General features: G+C 38.4%; 1 protein-coding gene across 6 annotated transcripts in view; it reads right to left on the reverse strand.

The window, feature by feature from the left end:
* LOC145996605 (uncharacterized) overlaps positions 1-23539 on the reverse strand; it is a 62275-nt gene extending 38736 nt beyond the window's left edge. For 3 of the 6 annotated variants that reach the window (XM_083133171.1, XM_083133177.1, XM_083133176.1), the window contains exons 1-3: positions 23301-23539; positions 17857-18018; positions 5229-5734 (exon numbers count right to left, since the gene is read on the reverse strand). In XM_083133171.1, coding sequence (XP_082989297.1) covers positions 5229-5734; positions 17857-17937 — 587 coding nt within the window. In that variant the 5' untranslated portion in view covers positions 17938-18018; positions 23301-23539. Of the gene's footprint in view, positions 1-5228; positions 5735-17856; positions 18019-21787; positions 21839-22343; positions 22377-23300 lie in introns of those variants that run through there. The other 3 variants (XM_083133175.1, XM_083133172.1, XM_083133174.1) reach the window with 3 other exon arrangements.
* Positions 23540-23860: the final 321 nt, after the last annotated feature.

Below are 23860 nucleotides of genomic sequence, written 5' to 3' on the forward strand. Positions count from 1 at the left end.
TTCAAAACATCACCTACAAACAGTGGATACAAGTTGAAAAAAGAACATCTCTTGAGACATTAGTCAAATCTACTGAAGAATTCATCAGTATACTTTTTGAAAAACTGCCAAAACTTCTTCAATACTCATTTCTTGCTAGTCAACAGTCCAGTTACCTCACCCATCTGAAGCAATCTCTGAAAGAAGGTGGATTTCTTGTAATCTGCGACTTCGCTGAGAACTGTTCATTCATTCTCCAGGATGCAGCCCAAGGTTTCCACTGGAACAATGCACAGGCAACAGTTCACCCCTTCACAATCTATTTAGAAGATCTAACAATAAAAACATTGATGCATACAACTCTTGTCATCATTTCTGACTGCCTCACTCATTACACAATAGCGGTGCACCTTTTCCAGAAATACCTAATTGGTTTCATGCAGTCTCATTTTACCACAAAACCAAGCCTGATCTATTACTACGGTGATGGTGTTGCCTCTCCATATAAAAACAGGCTCAATTTTCTCAACCTCTGTTACCATGAATCAGACTTTGGGATCAAATCAGAGTGGCATCCTTTTGCCACACCACATGGCAGAAGTGCATGTGATAAGTGTGGGTGGGACTGTTAAAGGACTTGCAGCTAAAGCCAGTCTTCAAATGACCTACAATGACCAGATCATGACTCCACGACAGTTGTATGACTGGGCAAATGGACACATTGAGTCGATACGTTTCCAGTACAGTACAATTGAACAGCATAAAGGAGAAGAGGTTTTGAAACTCACGACAATGACAGCAAGAACTATACCAGGTACTCAGACAAGAAACCACACTCCTTTGTTCCACTGAACATGAATCAGCTGCAAGTGAGGGTGTTTTCATTCTTTAACAACTCAAGAGTAGAAAGCAAAACAACTTTTGATGGTGATCATGAAATCACAGAAATGGTTGGGTTCTAGATCTGCAGATATGATGGGACACTGGTGGTTAGGGTGTGTTTTAGACTCGGATGAGGAACATCAAACAGTGAAGATGTTCTTACATCCTCATGGACCTTCACCTTCCATCCGATAGGAGTGATGTTATTTCAATAGTAGACCCCAGGGTAAATCCAACAGGAAGAGTTTACAACCTTTCAAAGCAAGAAGTGGACAATGCTAACCAGAAGTTGTAAAAAAGAAGTGTACACTGTGTAATTCTTCTGTAAATATCCTCGGAAGCAATACAAATTGCAATCAAGTGGTGAGTAGGTTCAAGTTCATTATTTTATTTCACCATGATCCCATTGCAATACGATTATGAAATGTTTACCACATGTAAAACACATTAGTAAGCAATTTGTTTTCCAGATTTTTAAAAAATATACTTTTGGATATATACGGGGTCATATAATTTTTTTGGTGACATTGAACTATGAACTATTAATGTCACAAAACCTTGCCAAGTGACATATATGATAGCCCATTCCAAGAGCTTTAAAACGAAACCAAACTGAACTCTCTAGCTTTTATAGGAGCTGAGAAAAACGATTTCTTGTAATTACCTGAACCTTAATTTTTGCAATTTTTCGACTTTTTTTTAGGGGGCCTACACAAAATAACTGAGCAACTGAAAAATCTGAAAAAAATATTCATTGTCATCATTTCATGGGTAGAGACAATCATGTAAATTTTATTTGAATTACTTGACATGAATCTGAAAAGTGCATTTATTTTCGTCGATTTGATGTGGAATGACACATGTACATACTTCCAGAATATGGTTGAACAGGTGCTTCTACTTGTGCTTAGTAAAAACCATGCATTTCATTGTGTGGTTCACAATGGTCTATATTTTACAAACTTGAATATCTGTATAAACAGCAAACCACACAGTTGTATTTTGTTTATACAAAAAAGAGGCAAAATAGCCAACACTGATGGGAATTAGTCCAAGTTTGCAAAAATTAATAGAAAAGTTACAGAGGCAAATATGTGCATATTAAACACCACACTTTTTCACATTGCAAGCATTTGGAGATATATGATTACATTTTACGTGATATTTGAAATCCCCATAAAATTTTGATTAAGTATTATGACAAATTTCAAACTTTCATGTTAATAATTGGGTCTGAAACTTTTAAGCAATGTGAAGTAAGGTAAACGTCCCTAAGTTCGACAGGTTAAGGAAAATTTTTGCAGTTAATTGCTTGTAGTGGCTTTCGTATTTCATAAATGCGAGTATTTTTTTTTTTTTTGCCTGAAAGTTTAAAGATTCTACTTTAACCCAAAAAGTATTTTGCATTCCAACAGTTATGTTACATAATTATGAAAAAATCAAAAAGTGAATCCTACAATATGTCCCTAAGTTCGACACCCTGTCCTTAATTTCGACAGTTTGTGTACCGAAATTCGACACCCCCTTATATCTCAACATCAGACACTAAATATGCAGATGTTAATAATACCAATAACTGCACATGTCCTCCTATTGGCATTTCATTATATTCAACTAAATTTACAGATTTATCAGTGCATGAACTGAACAAAAAAAGATTTGTTGTTAACCCCCCTCTTTTATGCACAACAAAATTTAAAATATTAACATGAATTACTTACCATGCCAAAGGCTAGGTACATCAAAGCAAATAAAACACTGAAAATGTTGATTGTGTTTATATTACAACTTTGAAACATAGTTTTACAGGGTGATTCCCAATGGTGTATCAAAATCAAGGAAAAAATTTTGAGGACTAACTATAACATTTAGCTACTTAGCCAAGCCTAGATGCTAAGGAACAATTGCTGTTGGTATCTGTGATATTGATAACATTATATATAACACTAATAATTAATTAACATAAATTTTAAACAAATGCAAAACAACTTTCTGTCTGAAGTTAGGTGTGAGTCCTCAAAATCAAAGACCTAAGTCTTAGACATTTACTTTTTTTCTTGAAAACATATCTGACCCTTTCCCCCTTCATTACCAAATCTGGCAACTCAACAGGACCAATAATTTGAGGGTCTGATATGAATGAAACATTCCTTTCATTGGTGACAAATTCCTTCTTGGTCACATCAACACTCTTAAGTCCAATCACTTTTATTACATCTTCCAGGATCTCCTGAACAACACAGAGGTAAGTAAATTTTGATGCATTTCTTTTCCCCCCTAAAAAATCCACAAAAATGAAATCCCCTTTTACATCACTTTCATTGACAATCTCTAATGTCATTTCATCAGACTCCTCCTCTTGCCAGTGAGAATCACTTTTTTTTTTTCAATGACAGTGCACTTTCATCTGAAGATTCTGAGTCACTCACATCAAGCCATTTCTTTCCCTTTTTGCCTAAACTCTTTGTCTTCTAGTTCTGTGCAGCAAGTTTCTTCAGCTCTCTAGTTCTTTTGTCTCATCTGCTTGATGCTCTTTCTCCTTTGTTAGCAGTGGTAGCGTCATCGCCTTGTAATCAAGGGGTCCCTGGTTCGATCCCCGATGCAGGCACATAGTGGTTTGGATCCCACTTTAAGCTGCAGGTCCAGTCCCGATTAGCCTTACTGTGCATAAAGTGGACTTAAAACATGAAAACAATCCTCCTCCTTTGTATAGTATTTGATCACTTAAGGAGATGTAATCACAGCAGGCAGTCTTTCTCTTTGCTTTCTTGGAAGTTTTTGGACTTGGCCAAATGAAGCTAAAGTAAGGAACAAATTAGGCTGAGTTTAATGTAAATTAATTATCAAGCGGCTCCGGTGTACAACCTTTGTTCCTCAATGTTTCTGCATTGTAAATGGCTAGAACTTAACGAAAATTGTTCGTTTTTGTACCAGAAATGCAAAAACAATCACGTACAGTGAAAATGACATGTAGAATTTGAGATTTCCAGAGCTTTGGGAAATTTTGAACGTTTCCCACCCCGACCCAAAAAATTCTGTCCCACACACTCCTACATTTTTCACAAAATCGTAGAACAAGGAAAATCGTGTACTGTAAGAGGCCAAATTTAAGTTCTGTGTAATATTTATCATTAATCAGGCAAATTTTGCAACATTTTCACAATTGTTAAGAACATTAAAAAATCGTACACAAGACAAAATTTTCATCATTCGGCTATTTAATTTGCATGGAGTTTTAGTTCAGTTTATCACATTAAGCCAATATAAACACTTAATTATAACGTGACATTTTTTGGTATTATTATTGCAATTTTGTATAGTTCAGGTCCCTCACATTTAGTGACGCAGGAAGAACGAGTGATTTCATGGAAATAGCAATGACACAAGAGAGAAAAAGTATGCAAAATGCCCAGAAATGACGTTTCTGGGAATGTCCCAAAATTCGACATGCACGGCACCAAACTTCGACACCCCCTGTCGGATTAATGTTGCAATTGCCGTAGGGCAATGAAACTGGTATTTTCATGAATGGTAAACAACATGCCTTTCAATGCACATCAAAACCCAACATAGTGTATTTTCGAATAAATTTCGACGCTTGTCGAAATTTGGTGCACCATCCATTTTTGTGCTCATATGTTCGACACCCCCCTTATTTTGTTACATGAACAACCTTTGTCTTCCGCAACAGATTAGGAAGCTCAGAAAACAGCTCTAAAACAATAATAAAGTATTGAAATTTGTTTTGAAACAACACAAAACTGGTAAAAACCTTACGTAGAAAATTTACCTTCTTATGAAATCCACTAAAAATCAGTCGATTTTTCGCAGTTAACAAATAGTGCCGTCATAATTTCTCCCGCGCTGCTGCTGTGTCTCATCTGGTGCAACTGCCCTTTTCACGACGTGGGGTAAACCTGTACACTGTTGCATGATACATGCACGATTTTCTGCATTGCATAGTTTCCTTATCTTTTACGATTTTTCAAATACCCTTTTGAATTTAGGCACATTGTCGAAATTAGGGACGTTTACCTTAGAGCATATAAATTCACAAAAAATTCGATCAAATGGAAGAAAATTTTAAAGAACTATAAATTTCAAACTAGAGTTGATATTCCTAAAATGAAAAAAAATGGGTTATTATATTTATCCACAGACATTACACACCAAATTTCATCCAAATCTGAGATGGTGGGGTGGATACCTGGATGATCTTGTATGGAATAACCCACTACCAATGCAGGATTGGTGACAATATTCAATAAATTAATTGCATTGTAACTTGTACATAGTAAGGTCCAATTTTGAACTTTAGTACTGTCATGTTCACTTTCAATCCTTGTACTAAAATTTCCTGCACCTACCTTTCTCCAAGATCTGTCCCTTGGTCTTCCACTTCTTCGGTGATCACTGCATTCTTCTTCCTGTCCTCATCATCACTTAATACTAACGCATCATTGTCACTATCCTCAGTTGGCACTTTCTCCACAAATTGTTTACAGTCATACGGATAAAATCCTTCACTTTCAGAAACATTCTGTTCACTAGGAGCTTCCTCACTTGTGCCTTCAAAATGCATCAATTTTTCATCACTCTCACTTTCAACTTTATCAACTAAAGTTTCATTTATGTACTGACTGGATAAATTGATGTCAACATTAGGAGGATTTTCGAATGATTTGGTTTCAGTCTTGACACATGACTCGTCTGGAAGCCAAACATTCTCCAGAGATGATTGTTCACAAACTAATGAAACAACAGTTTCCATTTCAGACTTTATTGTTGTCACTTCTGGAGGAGGGAAACCCCTATCAGATACTGGAGCAGGCATAGTTTCTTCACTACCATGAGATGAGGATGCAGAACGCTTCTGAAATACAACCGTAAGGTACATAAATTTTATGATATTGTCTTTTCATATACGTATAAAACAACCCTTCCCTCTTCCTACAGAAATCACTATCCTAATTGTGCAGCTTAGAAGCCACCAACAAAGAAAGGCTGCTTCAGTGTTCCCAGGCACACCTCAACGGTGAATGAAGGATAACATTTATCCTCCACGACATAAGATTGCATCTGCACTCTTTATTTGTTTGCATTTGCTTGGTATGAAGGCTATCAGTCAGTATCATGACTCCTCAGTAATATTTTTTTCTACACCAGATGTTACAATGAACACACACGCTGATGTAGAAGTTGATATTTTGTCTGCTAGAGTACACCATCACGCAGCGCAATGTACTCTGGGAACCCATTCTCTGCAGCAATTATGGGACTGAGTTACAAGGGTGCATGGGTTGTTTTTACAGAAAGTGTAGTTGATTCCCGAAGTGAGTGATCTCAGGTGGAGTTTTCAAGCAACATCCCAGTTCCAATGATCACCCAATCTCTAATCAAAGAGTCTCTGGTGAATCTGGGGGAAGGAGTACTGGCTGGAGTCTCATGCTGATCACTTCACCTTGACTATGGCTACCTATTAGGCAGCAGATGTTGCCTATAGTGGATGTCAGTGTAGGAACCGAGCACTTCGATGTATCTAGGAATTTTGAGGGAGTCGCATTTCCACCCCTCGCAGGTCATAAACAGGCAGGGTTGGTGTCGCCATTGCATCCTAACAATGTTTCCAGCTTGTGTAGTTTGTGACCAGATTGAAGAATGACTGCTTGTGTGGCAGTAAACTGCATATATCCAAACAGTTATAACCAGACCCGAATCAGAGCCCAACACATGCTAAAATAAGTATAATGCAGGCGTGATGCCTATGTAGATTATCATATCTCTGGGCAAATAATATTATTTGCAACAAATAACTTTTACTTTTATACTATTGAGACAGCCTAAAACATGCAACGTGTTAAAAGTAATTATCTTCACAAACTGTACAATTTCTTCAGTCACACATTATTTTTCTTGATTTCGTGAAAACCGAATTTGAGAATCCCCCTTAACAAATGATGCCTCCCTGATGGCACAGCATTGTTGCCTTGTAATCAAAAGGTCCCAGGTTCGATACCCGGTGGAGGCATATAGGGGTTCGGATTCCATTTTAAACTGTAGGTTCAGTCCTGATTAGCCATACTGTGCATAAAGTGGACTTAAAACACAAACTAAACTCCTTAACAAACTTCTCAATGAATCAATTTAAACAAGTGAATACATTTTTGTCATTTTGAGGTAAATGTATTTTTTGGGGGGCTACTTTTGGTTCATATGAATCTGCCTCGCACAATAAGTTAATTTTATTGGGTCAAGTACAATAGCCAACCATTGCAATAATTTGATTTTTTAATTTTGATTTGTTGTTTTAAATCCACTTTATTCACAGTGAGGCTACTCGGGACTGGACCCATAGTTTAAAGTGGAATCCGAACCACGATGTGCCTCAACCCCTTGATTACAATGCGAGGACTCTACCACTGCGCCATCGAGGGGGCCCTACCAACCCTTGCAATAAGTCACTGGAAAGACATACATGTGTGGTTACAGAAGCAACGAAAGAATAATTATATTCTTGTAGAAAGGAGCCATTGTGATTTAACGAACATTATTGATTTATTCCATCAGCATTATTGAAAATATAGTCTCATGCTGAACTTATCAACTTAAGAATGGCACATTGATTGCTTAATGAGGCATTTTCCTTGTGTTGCAAAGCAGGTTCAGTTTTTGGAGTATTACAATGTTTTACACAGTCCCTTCGAATAATTTTGTGGATATTAATGTTTTATCAGAGGGACCATCCCTGAATAAATACCTGTGGATATTTTACAGGTTTCATCGTATTTTAGATGGTAATTTTCTGATGCAACTTTCCTCCTTATAACATGTACTTTGCCACTCAGGCTGAAGAGCCTGATGATGCTGACAAAGTTCTGATTCATAGGTGGCAACACTTACACGCAGGAATAACCTTAGCAGGAAAGAACTGATTGGCACCATGTTCACAGCTGACTCAAAAAGCCCCGCAACCGACAGAACTTGAAGCGCTCGGATCCTACGGTAACATACACTTTAGAGCACCATTCCACCCTTGCAAGTGGAGTTGGAGGGGAGAGGTGGAAGGTGCAACACGTGTAGGCTTTAATTCACTGGGGCCCTGCACCTGGCAGCCATAATGCAACTGCCACTTTGCAGAGGCAACATTTACTGAATAGATGACGTAAAACTCAGTGTTACTTTGATATTTTTTTGATAACACTGTATGTAGAAAAATATTAATTGAAGAAATCACATTTTTAATATGAAAAGTAAATAGGTAGAAATCATTGTGATGTTTACTTGGCATCTGCCTTCTGCTTCTGTACTGTGCACCTGCACCCCAGAGTGCAATGGGTAATAAAGTTTGAGCTGACACCTGGTGGGAAAAGTAGCAACCATACTACAAGGGGACATGTAGATTTGGACGATTTCGACAGCACACAAAAGCAACGGGAGAGAATGGGATCGAGCGCTTGCCAATTTGGACACGGCCTATGACAGACTGAAAATACTTGGGATGTACAGTACTTCTGCAACTTGAATCTGTGTCTGAAGTCATAATTGATATGTTTGTAATTTTTAACAATAGATGTCAGGGAAATTCAGTTATGTTTTATGTTTACTCTCGAACAGAGAGAGAGAGTGACGCTCAGTCGGTTCGCGAGACAATATGGCCGAGTGTGTGCGAGCATTTCATTCCGTCCATCACGTTGCATTGCAGCAAGTTTGTACATACATGTAATCTTTTGTTTTAGTCAATATATCTTCGTTATTATCAGTGAGTGTCATTTGCAATCATCCGAATCCTCCACTCCAGAGGTATGGGTTTATGATAGCGACACGCAGTAAGTACTTTCATTTTCTTTGGCGTGCATCGTACAAATTAGACAGACCCATCTCGGCCCAACAGGCAAGCACATTTTGGTTCATTAGTGGCCACACACAAAACATTTATTTTGGTCCAGTGACCGGACTCATTCATTTTTGGTCCTTACCGGCACGGATGTTTCAGCTACGTGACATTCTGTTCAAGTTCAAGGTCAAGTGCTAGTGCAGTGCGGAAACAACAGTTTTTTACAGCAGCCATATTGCCAACAATGCAGCTCCATTGTCGTTCGCAGCAAAGGAATGTAAACAGCTAGACGATACTTTTCATGCATCATTTTCTTCACGACAACGGCGCAGGAGGTCGGTAAGTATATTTTACTTTGTCTGGCTCATTTCCTTGCATTTATTTCCTTTAACCTTTCGTGTTCTTCATAAAAATGAGTGAGAGCGAAGTGCAGTAGCGTCTCGTCAGACAACGAGGGACAGTAAAAGGAAAAATCACTCGAATGGAAACTTTCGTCAATCAATTCAGTGAAAGTGAAGGAAACATTGAAGAAGTGCGTACTCGTTTCAATGCATTGTCTCCGATTTGGGTGGACATTGAGCAAGTGCAAGATCAGTTAGAAGCTGAAACTGTGACGTCAGAGACGAATTGGAAACGGCGTACTACAAGTTGAGTGCCCGAATGCAAGCTTTATTATCGCAGCATGATAAGGTTCAAGCGGAGCATGATGCTGTCAACACATCGCATGTCACAGCAACCCAGCTCAAACTTCCTACAATAGAATTGCCAACGTTTGAGGGTGATTATCGGCACTGGTTGTCCTATGAAGACACTTTCACGTCTTTAATACACAATAACAAAGACATCGCTTCCATAACAAAGACATCGCTTCCATTCAGAAGTTTCAGTATCTACGTTCGTCGCTCAAGGGTGAAGCCTTCAAGCTCATTCAGAACTTACCCATCACGGAGGCAAACTACACAGTTGCTTGGAAGTTGTTAGTGAGTAGATATTCAAACAAGAAACTAATCGCATCATCGTACATTCATGAAATATTGCACATTAAGGCAGTCAGCAAGGAAAGTGCTCAGGAATTGCGTTCCTTTGTGGGATGTGCGACAAGCAACTTGAATGCAGTAAATGCACTTTACACAGATGTACCTTTGGCAGACATGTTACTCACTCAGCATTTTGTGTCTAAGCTAGATTCAGGAACTAGGAAAGCGTGGGAACTGCAAAATAGTGAAACAGATTTTGTCAGCATAGATGATTTCTTTTCGGTTTTGGAAAGACGATGTCAAGCTCTGGAAAACATTCAGCCCGCACCAAGTGATGTAAATAAACAATCAATCAAACCTCAGCATTACAATGTAAGATCAAACAAGGGTCTTTCGAAATCTTTCATTAGTACAAATAATGCGAACTCTTGTTTCTTTTGTAAAGAGCCGCATGCTCTCCTTAGGTGTGCATCATTTATTGCCGCGACTAACAAACAGAAGTATGATTGTGTTAGAAGGAATAAACTCTGCACGAACTGCTTATCTCCAAATCACATACTGTGTCTTTGCAAGGCAGGTTCGTGTAAAAAATGTTCACGCAAGCATAACACATTGTTGCATAATGATGGTATATCAAGAACGTCATTTTCCAGCACAGAATCTACGGAAGAAAGCAAGAATGAAAATTCTCCAGCAACGCAAAACGAGAATCAAGATCAAACTCCACAAGCTTCTTATTGTGCACTGAAAGGGCAACATACATCACGCGTGTTACTTTCCATGGCAGTGGTAAAGGTCAAGAATCATGCAGGTCAATGGATATACTGTAGAGCCTTGCTAGACAGTGGATCCCAGAGCCACTTTGCATCTCAAGAGTTGGTTCAGTGTCTCGCACTGAAGAAACATCCTCAGCATTTACCGATTCAAGGCATAAACAATGTTGAGTCGCAAGCAAATTTCAAGGTGAATATTCAGTTGCAATCTAGAATAAGCACATGGCGTTCCAACATTGAATGCTCAATATTGCCGCGGCTCACAAGCAACTTACCTTCACATCGAGTCGACCGAGCATCAATCAAAATACCAAGACATGTAACATTGGCAGATCTGACATTTGATGTGCCAGCAAAGATAGATCTTTTAATATGCACCCAGATCTTCTTCGAAATTCTCAAGCCTGATCACATAACACGTTCAGCTGATTTGCCGATTCTACAAAACACTGAATTCGGGTGGATAGTCGCAGGACGCATTCCACAACAATGCAGTGGCAACAATTCATCGATATCATGCTTCCTTCGAATGGAAGAAAGTCTCCACCTACAGCATCAGCGATTTTGGGACCTTGAGGAGATATATACCAGGCATAGAACAAAGGAAGAAATCAGCTGTGAGCATCACTATTGTGAAAACACGGTGAAGGACGAAACAGGCAAATTCATCGTTCGACTTCCACTCAAAGAAAGCCGAGAAGCATTGGGCGATTCACTTCAACATGCCAGCAAGAGATTTCTCCAATTAGAGAAAAGACTTGAGCATCAACCGGAACTAAGGATTCCTTACACAGAATTCATGAATGAATATGAACAGCTAGGTCACATGGTACCTGTAGGACAATTACCGATATCTCATGACCATAGGGTAGCCTACTATTTGCCACATCCCGCAGTAATCAAACCACAAAGTTCCACAACCAAGGTTCGTGTTGTTTTCGACAGATCGGCCAAAACCACAAGTGGCAAGAGCCTCAATGACATATTGATGGTCGGGCCCACCATACAACAAGATTTATTCTCCATCATGACAAGATTTCGCACACATCCTATAGCATTCACAGGAGATGTAGAGAAAATGTATAGAATGATTAAGGTGCAAAAAGATGACAATCCATTGCAGCGAATATTGTGGAGAAGCTCCAACAAGCATCCAATTGAAGGTTTTGAGTTACGAACGCTTACATATGGCACAGCTTCGGCATCATTCCTAGCTACTAGATGCTTACAGCAACTGGCAGACAGCGAAATCAGCAGGCATCCTCGCATCAGTAGTATCATCAAGGAAGACATGTTAGTCGATGACGTAGTGAGCGGAGCACAAGACGTAGCTGAAGCATTGCAGATTCAGGCAGAATTAATTAACATTATGCAGCATGGAGGATTTACTTTGCGTAAATGGTGTTCGAACAGCACGACAGTGCTAGAAGCAGTTCCACAAGCCATGCGTGAAATGAAGCTTCCAGTCGAATTTCACGATTCAGAAGTGAAGACTTTAGGCTTATCTTGGGATCCTATTGCAGATAAACTACTGATCAACAGCAAAGTTTCTGAAGTAGCGAATAATGTCGAAATATCAAGCACTAAACGACAGGTAGCATCAGTCGTTGCGTCAATATTGACCCTTTAGGTCTCATCACTCCAATTGTTATTACATACAAATCATTTCTTCAACAATTGTGGACATGCAATGATCAGCGGGATGAAGAACTTCCACAAGACTTGAATCAGAAATTGCAACAGTTGCGCAGACAACTCCCTGCAATTAAACACATCAAAGTCAATCGTTTTGTTCTAATTAATGGAATAGTTAGAAATATCCAGATACATGGATTTGCAGATGCATCTCAATATGCTTACGGTGCATGTTTGTATGTGCATTCAACTAACCACAAAGGTGAAACAGCAGTAAATCTACTTTGTGCTAAATCACGAGTAGCGCCAGTCAAGAAGGTGACATTACCTCGTCTTGAATTATGTGCAGCATTACTCCTAGCAAGATTAGTCCACAAGGTATTACCAGTTTTACGTCTGAAGGTAGATGAGATACATCTCTGGTTGGACTCACAAATTGCATTGGCATGGTTAGCAGCACCATCCAACAGATGGAAAACCTTTGTAGCCAACAGGGTAGCAGAGATTCAAGACATTACGCAAAGCAGCAATTGGAAACACGTTCCTTCAGCAGATAACCCAGCAGACATAATCTCAAGAGGTATTGAACCCACTTCACTACAACATAACCATTTATGGTGGCATGGGCCACATTGGTTAACAGAAACAAAAGAGAACTGGCGACTTACGCAGCAGCCAAGGAAAGTTGAAATTCCGGAGGGAATAAGCATAACGGCAGTATCAATTTGCCAGAATTCGCTTGAGCAAACAATCGAACGATTCTCCAAATTATCGAAATTAACTCGAGTGATAGCTTTCTGTCAGCGATTCATACATAACTGCAGAAAGTCCAACAACAATATAAAAGCAAGTCTTTCAACAAAGGAAATGCAATCAGCATTGCATACATGCATCAAGACTGTTCAGCTATCAAGCTACAAATCTGAAATTCAGGATCTTCAACGGCACCAACAAGTTTCAGCCAACAGCACATTGAAGAGCCTGCACCCATTTTTGGACAGCAACAACCTTCTTCGCGTTGGAGGAAGACTCAAGAATAGCAATTTGACTTATGAAACAAAACATCAAATTATTCTACCTTCGAAAGGTTACCTGACACAGCTAATAATAGAAGCGGAACATTTGAGACAGCTTCATGCAGGATCACAGTAATTGTTGTCATCCCTCAGGCAACAATACTGGATTGTACGAGCAAGGCGTACAATCAAGCAAGTAATTCACAATTGCCTCGCATGTTACAAGTTGAAGGCAACCATGGCCAAGCAACTCATGGGTCAACTTCCGTCACCTAGAGTCACACCGTCAAGACCATTTCTCAACTCTGATGTAGACTATTGCGGACCTTTTCTGTTGAAATCGCATTCACCACGCAGCAAGGTTCATTGTAAATCATACGTGGCTTTATTCATTTGTCTAGCCACCAAGGCTATACATTTAGAGCTCGTCTCCGATCTCACCACAGATGCATTTATCGCAGCCCTGCGAAGATTTACATCTCGTAGAGGTAAATGTGCCAATCTGTACAGTGACAATGGCAAGAATTTCGTCGGGGCAAGAAACAAACTTAAAGAACTACATAACTTATTTTCGTCACAGGAATTTGCACAAAATATTCATGAGTATGCGAGTTCTGATTTAAGTGCTCTCACTCCTGGACATTTTCTCATTGGTTCAGCCCTTACTTCCTTTCCCGAGCCAGACCTCACTGACCTCCCAGGAAATCCACTGTCCAGATGGCAGAGACTCCAAAGCTTTCATCAAAACATTTGGCAGCGATGGTCCAAGGAGTATTTAAACGGTCTTCAGCAACGTTCCACGTAGATGTGAATCAAGCCTTAATGTAACAAAAAACAGTGAGCACTTAAAAAAAGTTATTAACTAAATGCCCACCACTTACCACTGGTAGCAACAATGAATCACGGAATCCGATAATGACTTTATACCTGCCTCTACACCTCAGAGTGACATGTGGTGGTAGCACTATCCTGACTGTAGCCTTATTGAATAGGCACTCTTAAATAATGTTCAAATGAAAACAACTAATTCTCTACATCAAAATTCAAATTGTATGTGGAAGAAATGCTGCAAGTGTCACAAAGGACTTGTGCAGGCTTGTGGTGATGAAGCACTTCGATAGGTTCACCACACTAATTTGCCAACACTGTGAAAGTTCTGACAAGCACCCACCAACATTTAGGTGGTGCATCTCGTTGCCTACAACTACAAGGTCATTCTCCTCTGTCACTGTGAACAGTGGGTATTACAGTAACTTTCTGGATATGTCCAGTGTTATGTCAGAAATGACAAAACTTCTTCGTAGACATCCGATTGTGCTGCACCATAGCCCAAGGAGTCATGGTGCAAATTTAGTGGGCCCACTGGTTGAGTAATGAGGTTTGGAAGTGCAAGAAGATCCACTACAGTGATGTCAATGACATAGTGCACATCATAGACTGGCTCTTCAGTGATATATAGAAAAATTAGGGATGAGTCGATATGAAAATTACGAATGCTGATAATCAATGTTCGACTGATCCCATATAAAATTTTAAATGATCTTCGAAGAATCTAAATGCTTCATTCATCTCCTTAATAAGTGTGTGTTACCACATGACTGCAATCCAAAAGAAGCTGCATATTTAGAGATTTACTTTCAACAGAAGTATGGAGATTGTATGTTTATATCCCATAAAAATTATAACAAAATGGCAGAATATAGCAATACATTATTAGATATTTATAGATACATTGGATGCAGTAAAATTATCGGTAATTTTATCGATAAACTGATATGCCTATATGGGCCAATACCAATAGTGTACCAATTAATCTGTCCCATTCCTAGAAAAAACGTTTCTGCTGACAGCATGAGATTATTGCCAAAACTTTTGGCAATATGTGCTACATTTGGCCAACGACTATGCAGTAATTTCATCCTACACAATAATATAAGTAGTCAGTTACTTTCTTAAAAATGATCTCACATATTTCACAATAGACAACTTTCTCAGGCACTGTGCAGAAATCTCAAGAAAAATGGCTAGTCGAAAATACATTTGCAGGTTCAAAAATATCCATTTAATAAGTGATTGTTCTGATTTATTTTACTTCACTTTCCTGTGGCTGATTGCGAAGATGGGGATGAATGATGATATAATGACATTGATGCCGATGCCTAGGACAGAATTCGAACCCAGGACACCTGGCATCACAGTACGATGTGCTAACCACTCTGCCACGGGGGCCAGCTATTCACATAATAGATGCGTTAATAGGATAAGAAAGAGCATGGGCTGGTCGACACATTAATTGGTTAATAACTTCTGTGGTTCATTGTGTCTGTGCCTTATATGAACTTTTCATGCTGCTCCAAGTCAGAAAATGCATAACAGTTATTGTATTTACAGTGTAACTTAGAATAAACATTCCTCGGGGGACAGTAGTACAGAACTTAAAAGGTGGGAAAAAATAAAATTAAGAAATTCAAATTAGGATTCCACTGTTTGCTATCCGATCTTGTTAAATAAAATGCAAGACATACTGGGAGTGATTCATAAAAAGAAAGTTCAGTGTTTAGATCTTCTAAACAAAGATCTCTATCAGGAAAGTTTTAACACAAAACTGCCTTTGTCCTTCTCCAACTTGGCCTTTTAATTTCCTCATTTTACAAAGTTCCTGGGGAAGACCCTTGTTAGAATATTGAACACTGAATATGGCATTTTTATTATCCACTCCAGGTATGACATTTATTACTATTTTATTATGATGAGTGCAGTGACACATACATTTTAAGTAAAATATTTATGCACGTCATTGAATTATAAATCATATTTTTAAATATTACAATATTTAGTTCAGGTTATTTATATATACCTAGTCATATCATAAATTCTGTTACAAAGTTTAGACAGGGATGGCAATACTGGTTGGCAAGGTAACCCCGCAATGTTGGATCAAACAACAACCAGTATCATTGTGTGTTTGGCTATGGTAGCGGAATGGTGAATTTCACTGGGAGTCGAATGGAGTGGGGTTTATACAAGAACCCTGTGGCAGTAATCGCACTGCACAAAGTTGGCAAATCACCATTGGACATTTTCAACACCCTGAAAAAGCTGAATATCAGCAGGATGTTAGTGCATCGGACCATCGGCCACTTTTGACACAGGGACAACTGAGGACTGCCCCAAGAAAGGTAGACCTTGCAGGCATGAGGAGCCAGAAATTTGTGAAAGCAGTGGTAGTGTGGATTCGACGAAATCCTGTCAGGAAACAAGCAGTGATGGCTCGAGAGCTGAACATTCCAAAAATGTTGATGTCGCTTATGCTCCGAAGTGACCTAGGACTCCGTGCTTATCGGCGAAGTACTGGTCACTTCCTCACTACACAGCTTAAGGTCCAGAGGGAGGAGAAAACAAAAGGACTCCTTCAGCGTTATGCAAATGGTAGCCACAGAAGAATCCTTTTCATGGACAAAAAATCTTCACGATTAAAGTGTCTTACAATTGTCAAAATAACCATGTTTATGTCTCGACATCCCAGGAAGCTCATGAAAACACGCCACGGATCCTCAGAGGCCATCATCCTGCCTCAGTGATGGTTTGGTGGGGGGTTTCGTACGATGGCACAACAACTGACCTCCACTTCTGTGAACATAGTGTGAAAACATCTGCAAAAGTGCACCAAGAGAAAGTGTTGGAGCCACTTTGTGAAATCGTTGACCCCACCATGTTCAACAATCAGCCGTGGAGTTTCCAGCAGGACTCAGCACCGGTCCAAAAGGCAAAGACCACACAGGAGTGGCTTCAGAGGAATGTACCTGATTTCATAGCTCCGGCTGATTGGCCCTCCAGCAGCCCCGACCTCAGCCCATTGGACTACAGGTTGTGGTCCATTTTGGTGGGCATGGTCTGTAGGAAGAGGCATCCAAACCTTGCAAGTCTCAAGCATTCTCTTGTAAAGACAGTGGTGGACTTTCCCCTCGAGACCATGCGTGCTGCGATCGATGACTGTCCTCCGAAACTTCGGGCCTGTGTGAAGGCCAGAGGTGGCCATTTTGAACAGTGATTGGTGCTCTGTGTTGACAAGACTTGTACCTTTGTAACATCCAAATATTAATACATTAGCTTGCTCACTGTGCCTGTAGTTCATTATTAACTTTGTAACAGAATTTATAATATGACTAGGTATATTTCATTCTGAATGTAATTTCAAATAGTTTACAATGAGGTCCATGTTGCGTACAAAAATGAATGAATGAAAGATTTGATTTATTTTACTTCAGGTTTCTGTCACTTTTGGTTAATTGCAAAGATGAGGATGAATGGTGATATGATGAAGTGGATGAAGAACATCGCAAACACACATCGACAACACAACGCAATTCCTACAGAGGATTATACTGACTACAGGTTCAAGTGCTATAGCCTCGTTAGTCTGCAACAATGCAGACCAGAGTCTGCCATGCGTAAGCAAGGTTGTAATTTGGATGTCTTTGGAAAGCGTCACCTCTTACATCCACAAAAATGCATTGCTATTCAAAACATTGAGAATAGAGTAATAAAAAAAACAATTTTATACACAAGAGCCCAGAAACCCACATACCACTTTCACTATGGGTCTTCACGAAAGAATACATGATTCCATTCTTACTAATAGCAGGTGTAAAAATTTTAAGTTTTAAAAATGCATCTATGTATTACCATGCCATGAACAAATAAAATATGACTTACTTTTACACATGCCACCATTTGTTCAAGTATAAAATTATCTTTACCTTAACACTCGACTTCCTCTTGCGCCCCTTTTCTACAGACGACAGGTATTCCTTGAGAAAGTCTTCAGATTCATGACACATGCTGTGGAAATCCTGGAAATCTTCTAGCTAGTCTACACACAAATAGCACACAAACTTTGGCAAACTGTCATCCTCTGTAACCTGAGATGGAGAAAATTGAATTCATAAGTAGGGTTGGAGCATGGGTATTTACAAATTGTGTAGGTAAATAATAGGTATTTATGAAAATGTTATTTGCCTACCCCAAAAGTAGATATTTATTACAAATTGCATATCAAATGTCCACCTTCGATACTCCAATTACTTGTGGTTACTTTTGCTATAGATAGGGTTATAGCAAATGGATATATCTGAAAATACAAAAGCAAATAAACCACCAAGTGAAAAATTTTGGTTTCACTATAAGAAAAATGTGACCTGGTTTCTATGTCATAGAATCTTACCGATTGATTACTTACTGCATATTTTCTGGAGAATGATTTTTCGCTTCCATATATTTCTATAGCCCCATCTAGTTGGCTGCACTTTTTGACTCGATTTGACTCTGTTTGCACCGTAGCATCTAGTTGGTTGCAGGGTGCAACACAGAGTCATCTAGTTCGTTGATTTGGAGTCAAGTAGTGTATTTGGTATCTGCATCGTCTGCACTACCTTTCGGACCGGTGTACGTTTGGTGTATGGTCACGTGGTGCGTGCTAACTAATCAAATGACCATTTAAAGCAGCAGACAGGCATTTGTTGAATCTTCTGAAATTGAACACAGCTTTCCATCTAGTAGGTTGAACGTTATATCCTTGCACCACCCTTACACGAACCTGACACTGGATACACCTGCACTGCACCGAGTGTCAAAAAGTGCAGCCAACTAGACAGAGCTTATGTGATTCTTTGTTTGAAAGCAACAATTTCATTACTGTCACCTTGGATACAGCAAAATAAGTAAAATAAACTAAATCAATAAATATAGTTTATTTTTTTAAAAAAAATATTCACATGGACAAAATTAATACCCAATTTAAAATTCATGTTTCTAATGCTTTTTCACCAGAAAAATAATTAGGATTATTATTAAAATGCTAAGGGAACTAAACTTGATCTCCCTAACCTAACTACAAAAGTGGTAACGGTTTCGATTGTTTTATGATTTTTATCAAATTCTCCTAGCAGAAAGACTAAGTATGGTAGAATTTTGAAAATCATTGTCACACGAAATTTGAACCTTCCTTTAAGTAATGAGCACTGTTCTAATTTGAAATATATATATATATATATTTATTTATGTTGAAAAAAAAAACTTAAAAATTGCCTTACGCAAGCATGCATGCTTCCCATGGACAAGGTATTCTCCATTGACAAGCAACAGTAAATATTGTAAACTAGTGGGAATGAATGTAGAAGTAAATCGGAACCTTAGTAGAATGCATTTAGGCACTTTATTTTAATGCTAATGGAACGAAACCTGACATGCCTAAAATAACTACGAAAGCATATATTGAACAAAATCTTAAGTAATCGCTAAAACTCTACAGTATGTGTTAACAGATGTAAATCGAAATCAAGCCATGCAAAAATTGCATTCGTAGCATGATGAAATTGCAATAAAACAAAAAGAACTTGGGCCCTCGAAATCACCAATCTGCAGTTAAAAATTGGCGGTAACGTTTAGAAAAGGTAATGGTTCCGATTGTTGGTAACAGTTCGTTATATCGGAGACACATTTGAATCGGATATTTTGGGTTTTGCATGGTTCAGTCTTATCAATTGTGTATTGCAAAACATAGTTCAAGGTGGCATTATGCTTTTTACACGAAAACAAACACAATTTTTCACATACAGTGATTTTTTTTATTCCTTTCTTCGCTTCCTGAACATACTATATGGCGGGCACATCTAGACTCATGTTGTGGGTATGCAGTGTTTCAACCTTCTTCACCGAAAAATACCTACTATCGTGTTCGTTACTGGTGGAAATTATACATTATACACGGGTAGCTGACGGATAGCCCCACGAACCATTTCCATAAGGTAAGGTTAGGTTAGGTTTGGTTGGGTTAGGCAAGCATAGTAAAAAAAAAAGAGTTTGAAACACTGACAGTGGGTTACGTAATCGAACGTGCAGAGCATGCAGTTCACGTACGGGAAGCATGGCAATTGTGCGTCGGTGGAATATTTCTCTTGAAAAATATCTGATTTGCTGGTCAAATAGATACCACGATGAAAGAAAATACCTCCACGAACGTTGGAAAGCTTGGAGAAACTCATTTCCATAAGTAGTTTCTTCTGTAAAAATGAAGAAATGTGTCTCCGATATAACGAACTGGGTAAACTTTCCGTATCCGGAAAACGGCAGGTGTGGATACGGGAAGTTTACCACGAACTGTTACCCGATTGTTTTATGATTTCTCCTAGCACAAAGACTAATTATAGTAGAATTTTGGAAATCATTGTCACACTAGATTTGAATCTTCCTTAAAGTAATGAGCACTGTTTGGACTAGAAAAAAATTATTTATGTTGAAAAAAAGCAACTTCAAAATTACCTTACACGCTTCTTATGGACAAGATATTTTCCGTCAACAAGCGACAGTAAATATCGTAGAAGCGTGGGAATGAATGTAGAAGTAAATCGGAAACTTAGTAGAATGCATTTAGGCACTTTATTTTAATGTTAAGGGAACCAAACCTAACCTGACTAACCTAACCATGTACGAATATATTGAACAAAACCTTAAGTAATCGCTAAAACTCTGCAGTATGTGTTCACAGATGTACATCAAAATCGAACCATGTAAAAATTGCATTCATAACATGATGAAATCGCAATAAAACAAATGGAACTTGGGCAGTAAATATGCGATATTGCCCGAACGAATTTATTCAAATTTACAGGAGAAACTACTCACTAAAATCACTTTCTGTAGCATTGTCGAAGTTCTTCAAGGTATTTTCTTTCCAGGAAACTAAAAACTTCACCATAGAACAAGAAATAATCAATTTTTATGTAAGAAACTTGCATTTTCTGTAACGCGACAACATTATGCCGTTTTCCATTATGTACCTGCAGATGGTGCAAGCGTCGAAAGTCACGCGGTCTCGCCAGTGTTTCCAAACGTGCCTTTTTTTACGAGAATTTTTTTTCTTTTTTTTATAAACTATGCTTACCTAACCTAGGTAACAGTTTCATACATCGGAGACACATTTCTTCATTTTTACAGAAGAAACTACTTACGGAAATGAGTTTCTCTAAGGTTTCCAATGTTAGTCGAGGTATTTTGTTTCATCATGGTATCTATTTGACCAGGACATCATGTCAGTGTTTCCAATATCTGTTTTTTAACTATGCTTGCCTAACCTCACCAAACCTAACCTAACCTTATCGGAAATGGTTTGTGGGGCTATTTGTCAGCTACCCGTGCATAATGTACAATTTGCACACTTGACGAACACGATAGTAGGTATTTTTCGGTGAAGAAGGTTGGAAACATTGACATTTGAAAACTAAAAAAGCAATATCCTTCACAAAAGTAAGCGATATCCCACTGTTATGTGCGTTCGGTAGCACTTAGAAAAATGTGTTATTTTAGTAGAAAAAGTGTTTTGTTTTCGTGTAAAAAGCGTAATGGCACCTTGAACTATGTTCCGCAATGCACATTTGGTAAGTACGAACCATGTGATACACAAAATATCCGATTTTAATGTGTCTCCGATCTATGTAACTATTATCCCTAACCTAACCCGACCTTGCCGGAAATGGTTCGTGGGGCTATCATGAATGGTTTTTGGGGCTATCCGTCAATGGTTTATGGGACTATCGTAAATGGTATTTTGGGGCTATCCGTCAATGGTTTGCGATGTCATAATGAACACGAAAGTAGATATTTTTCGGTGAAGAAGGCTCAAACACTGCATACCCACTCCAAATTGACAAAGCACAAGCACGACGTGCGATGATCCATGACGAGTGCACGCCATATTGTCTGTTACCCAAGCGGAACAAGACAAATAATGACTCGTAATATGAAAAGTTGACACTATTTTATGGAAAAACACATAACTTCACCTTAAAGAACCTTCCGCAATGCAGAATAGGTACGTATCAATGCTAAAATTAACGAAATAAATGAGTGAGAGGTGTTCGGGCGATATCGCATTATTACCCCTTGGGCCTAATGGATTCTTGTGTACCGAACCCCAAATATTGGCAAGGATAGATAAGGAAATGTTCCCCGTGCATTTAGCACCATGCCACAAAGGCAGGGCGCAGTGCCCTGCATATTCCAGATCTTGGTCATTTCGGATGTGATGTGATCAGCAACATACTCTGGCCGTCTTTATTCCGAAGGTATGCCAAAGGCTAGGTGAGCCCCCAGAATATTGGTAAAGGTATATATTATCCAGGGTAACGATTAGATAAGTCGGAAACACATTTCTTGAAATTTACAGAAGAAAAAAAGAGAAAGTACTTACGGAATTGAGTTCTTATGGACTTTCTGAAGCCGGGGATATCGTTTTTTTCTAATCGTGCAACTTATTTGGCCTGTAAGTAAGGTATTTTTCGTCATTCATACATCTCTGTTGCACGATAGCTCATGCCACCATTGCCGTCGACTACGTGATCAAATGTTTCGTGCGTTCGGTTATATAACCCCCTGTCAGTGTAGCAACCACGCGGTAGTTTGACAGGATGACGTGTCAAGGTTGCATTGTGAAAATGTTCCCGGATATTGAAGACCCACGAGATTTTTAATTGAACATGGAATCGTGAAGGAAGAAATAAAATGTCCTAAATGTTGTAGTATATGTAAGCTACACATTGCATTACACATATGTGTACGAAAGTTATTTTTTTTTTTTTTTGTTTAAATTAATTTTTCTAAATTTTCCTAACCTAACCTAACCTTCCGTGAATGGTTTGTGGAATAATTTTCGATTAAAAACGTTTTGTGAATAGCTTGTGCCGGATTTATAGGTTCATAGCATGCAATACATTTGGGTGTAGTGGAAGTTAATGTTCTTTTTTTTTTTTTTTAAATTTTTCTAAATTTTCCTAACCTAACCTTCCGTGAATGGTTTGTGGAACAATTTTCGATCCAAAACGTTTTGTGAATAGCTTGTGCGGCATTTATAGGTTCATAGGTTTGGAAACACTGCACATCAGCTGACGATACTGCATATCAGCTGACGACAGACAACGTGAGTGAAGATTTGGCCGCCGAATTAGCAACGACAAATAAATAATTATAATGTTAAAAATAACGCTTTTTTCATGGAAAAAAAGTGATCCAAACTTGAAAAATGTTCCGCTATGCATATGAGGTAAGTAGAAATGATTTTTATTTGAAAATAAACGAGTTAAATGTGTCTTAAAAGCTTCATGAACTAATAAATGAAAAGTAATGCTTACAAATAATAAAATATACTCACAATGAGGGATAGACAATTTAATATCTTCCCTTGAACATCTCGTCTTTGTCCTTCATCTAGGCAGATGTTCAGTTTCGAACTAGTGTTAGTCAAGCAAAGCCGACATAAATCATGGTAATCCTATCCGATTTCTGTGCGCTTATAAAAATTTCTATTCGGTAATTTTGGTCTCATCGTTTCGAACTAAACTATCACAAAAGTATCATATTTCACAGCGAAAAATATAAAACAAGGATTGCCTCATTAGAAGAAGAGAGAATGGTTTTGATTACAAGTTTGTATCAGTGTTGCCACAATCTGTGAGCACAATTTCCCTTTGCAAGGGGTAAAATTTCCCTTTTCGGCCATTTTTTCCCTTCATCTAAATGAATTATTATTATTAATATTAATAATAATAATAAATAATTATTATTATTAATATTAATAATAATTAAATATTATCGTTGACCCATGTTCGTATGTATAAAATGTTTAACTTTTAAATGCTACGACGCCAGGTGTCCCAGGTTCAAATCCCTGCCTGGCAGGGTTGGCAAAATTTGTGTTTTTTTTTAAAAAGA

The sequence above is a fragment of the Lepisma saccharinum genome, chromosome 12 (assembly GCF_977018435.1).
Source record: "Lepisma saccharinum chromosome 12, izLepSacc3.1, whole genome shotgun sequence".
Lineage (NCBI taxonomy): Eukaryota > Metazoa > Arthropoda > Insecta > Zygentoma > Lepismatidae > Lepisma > Lepisma saccharinum.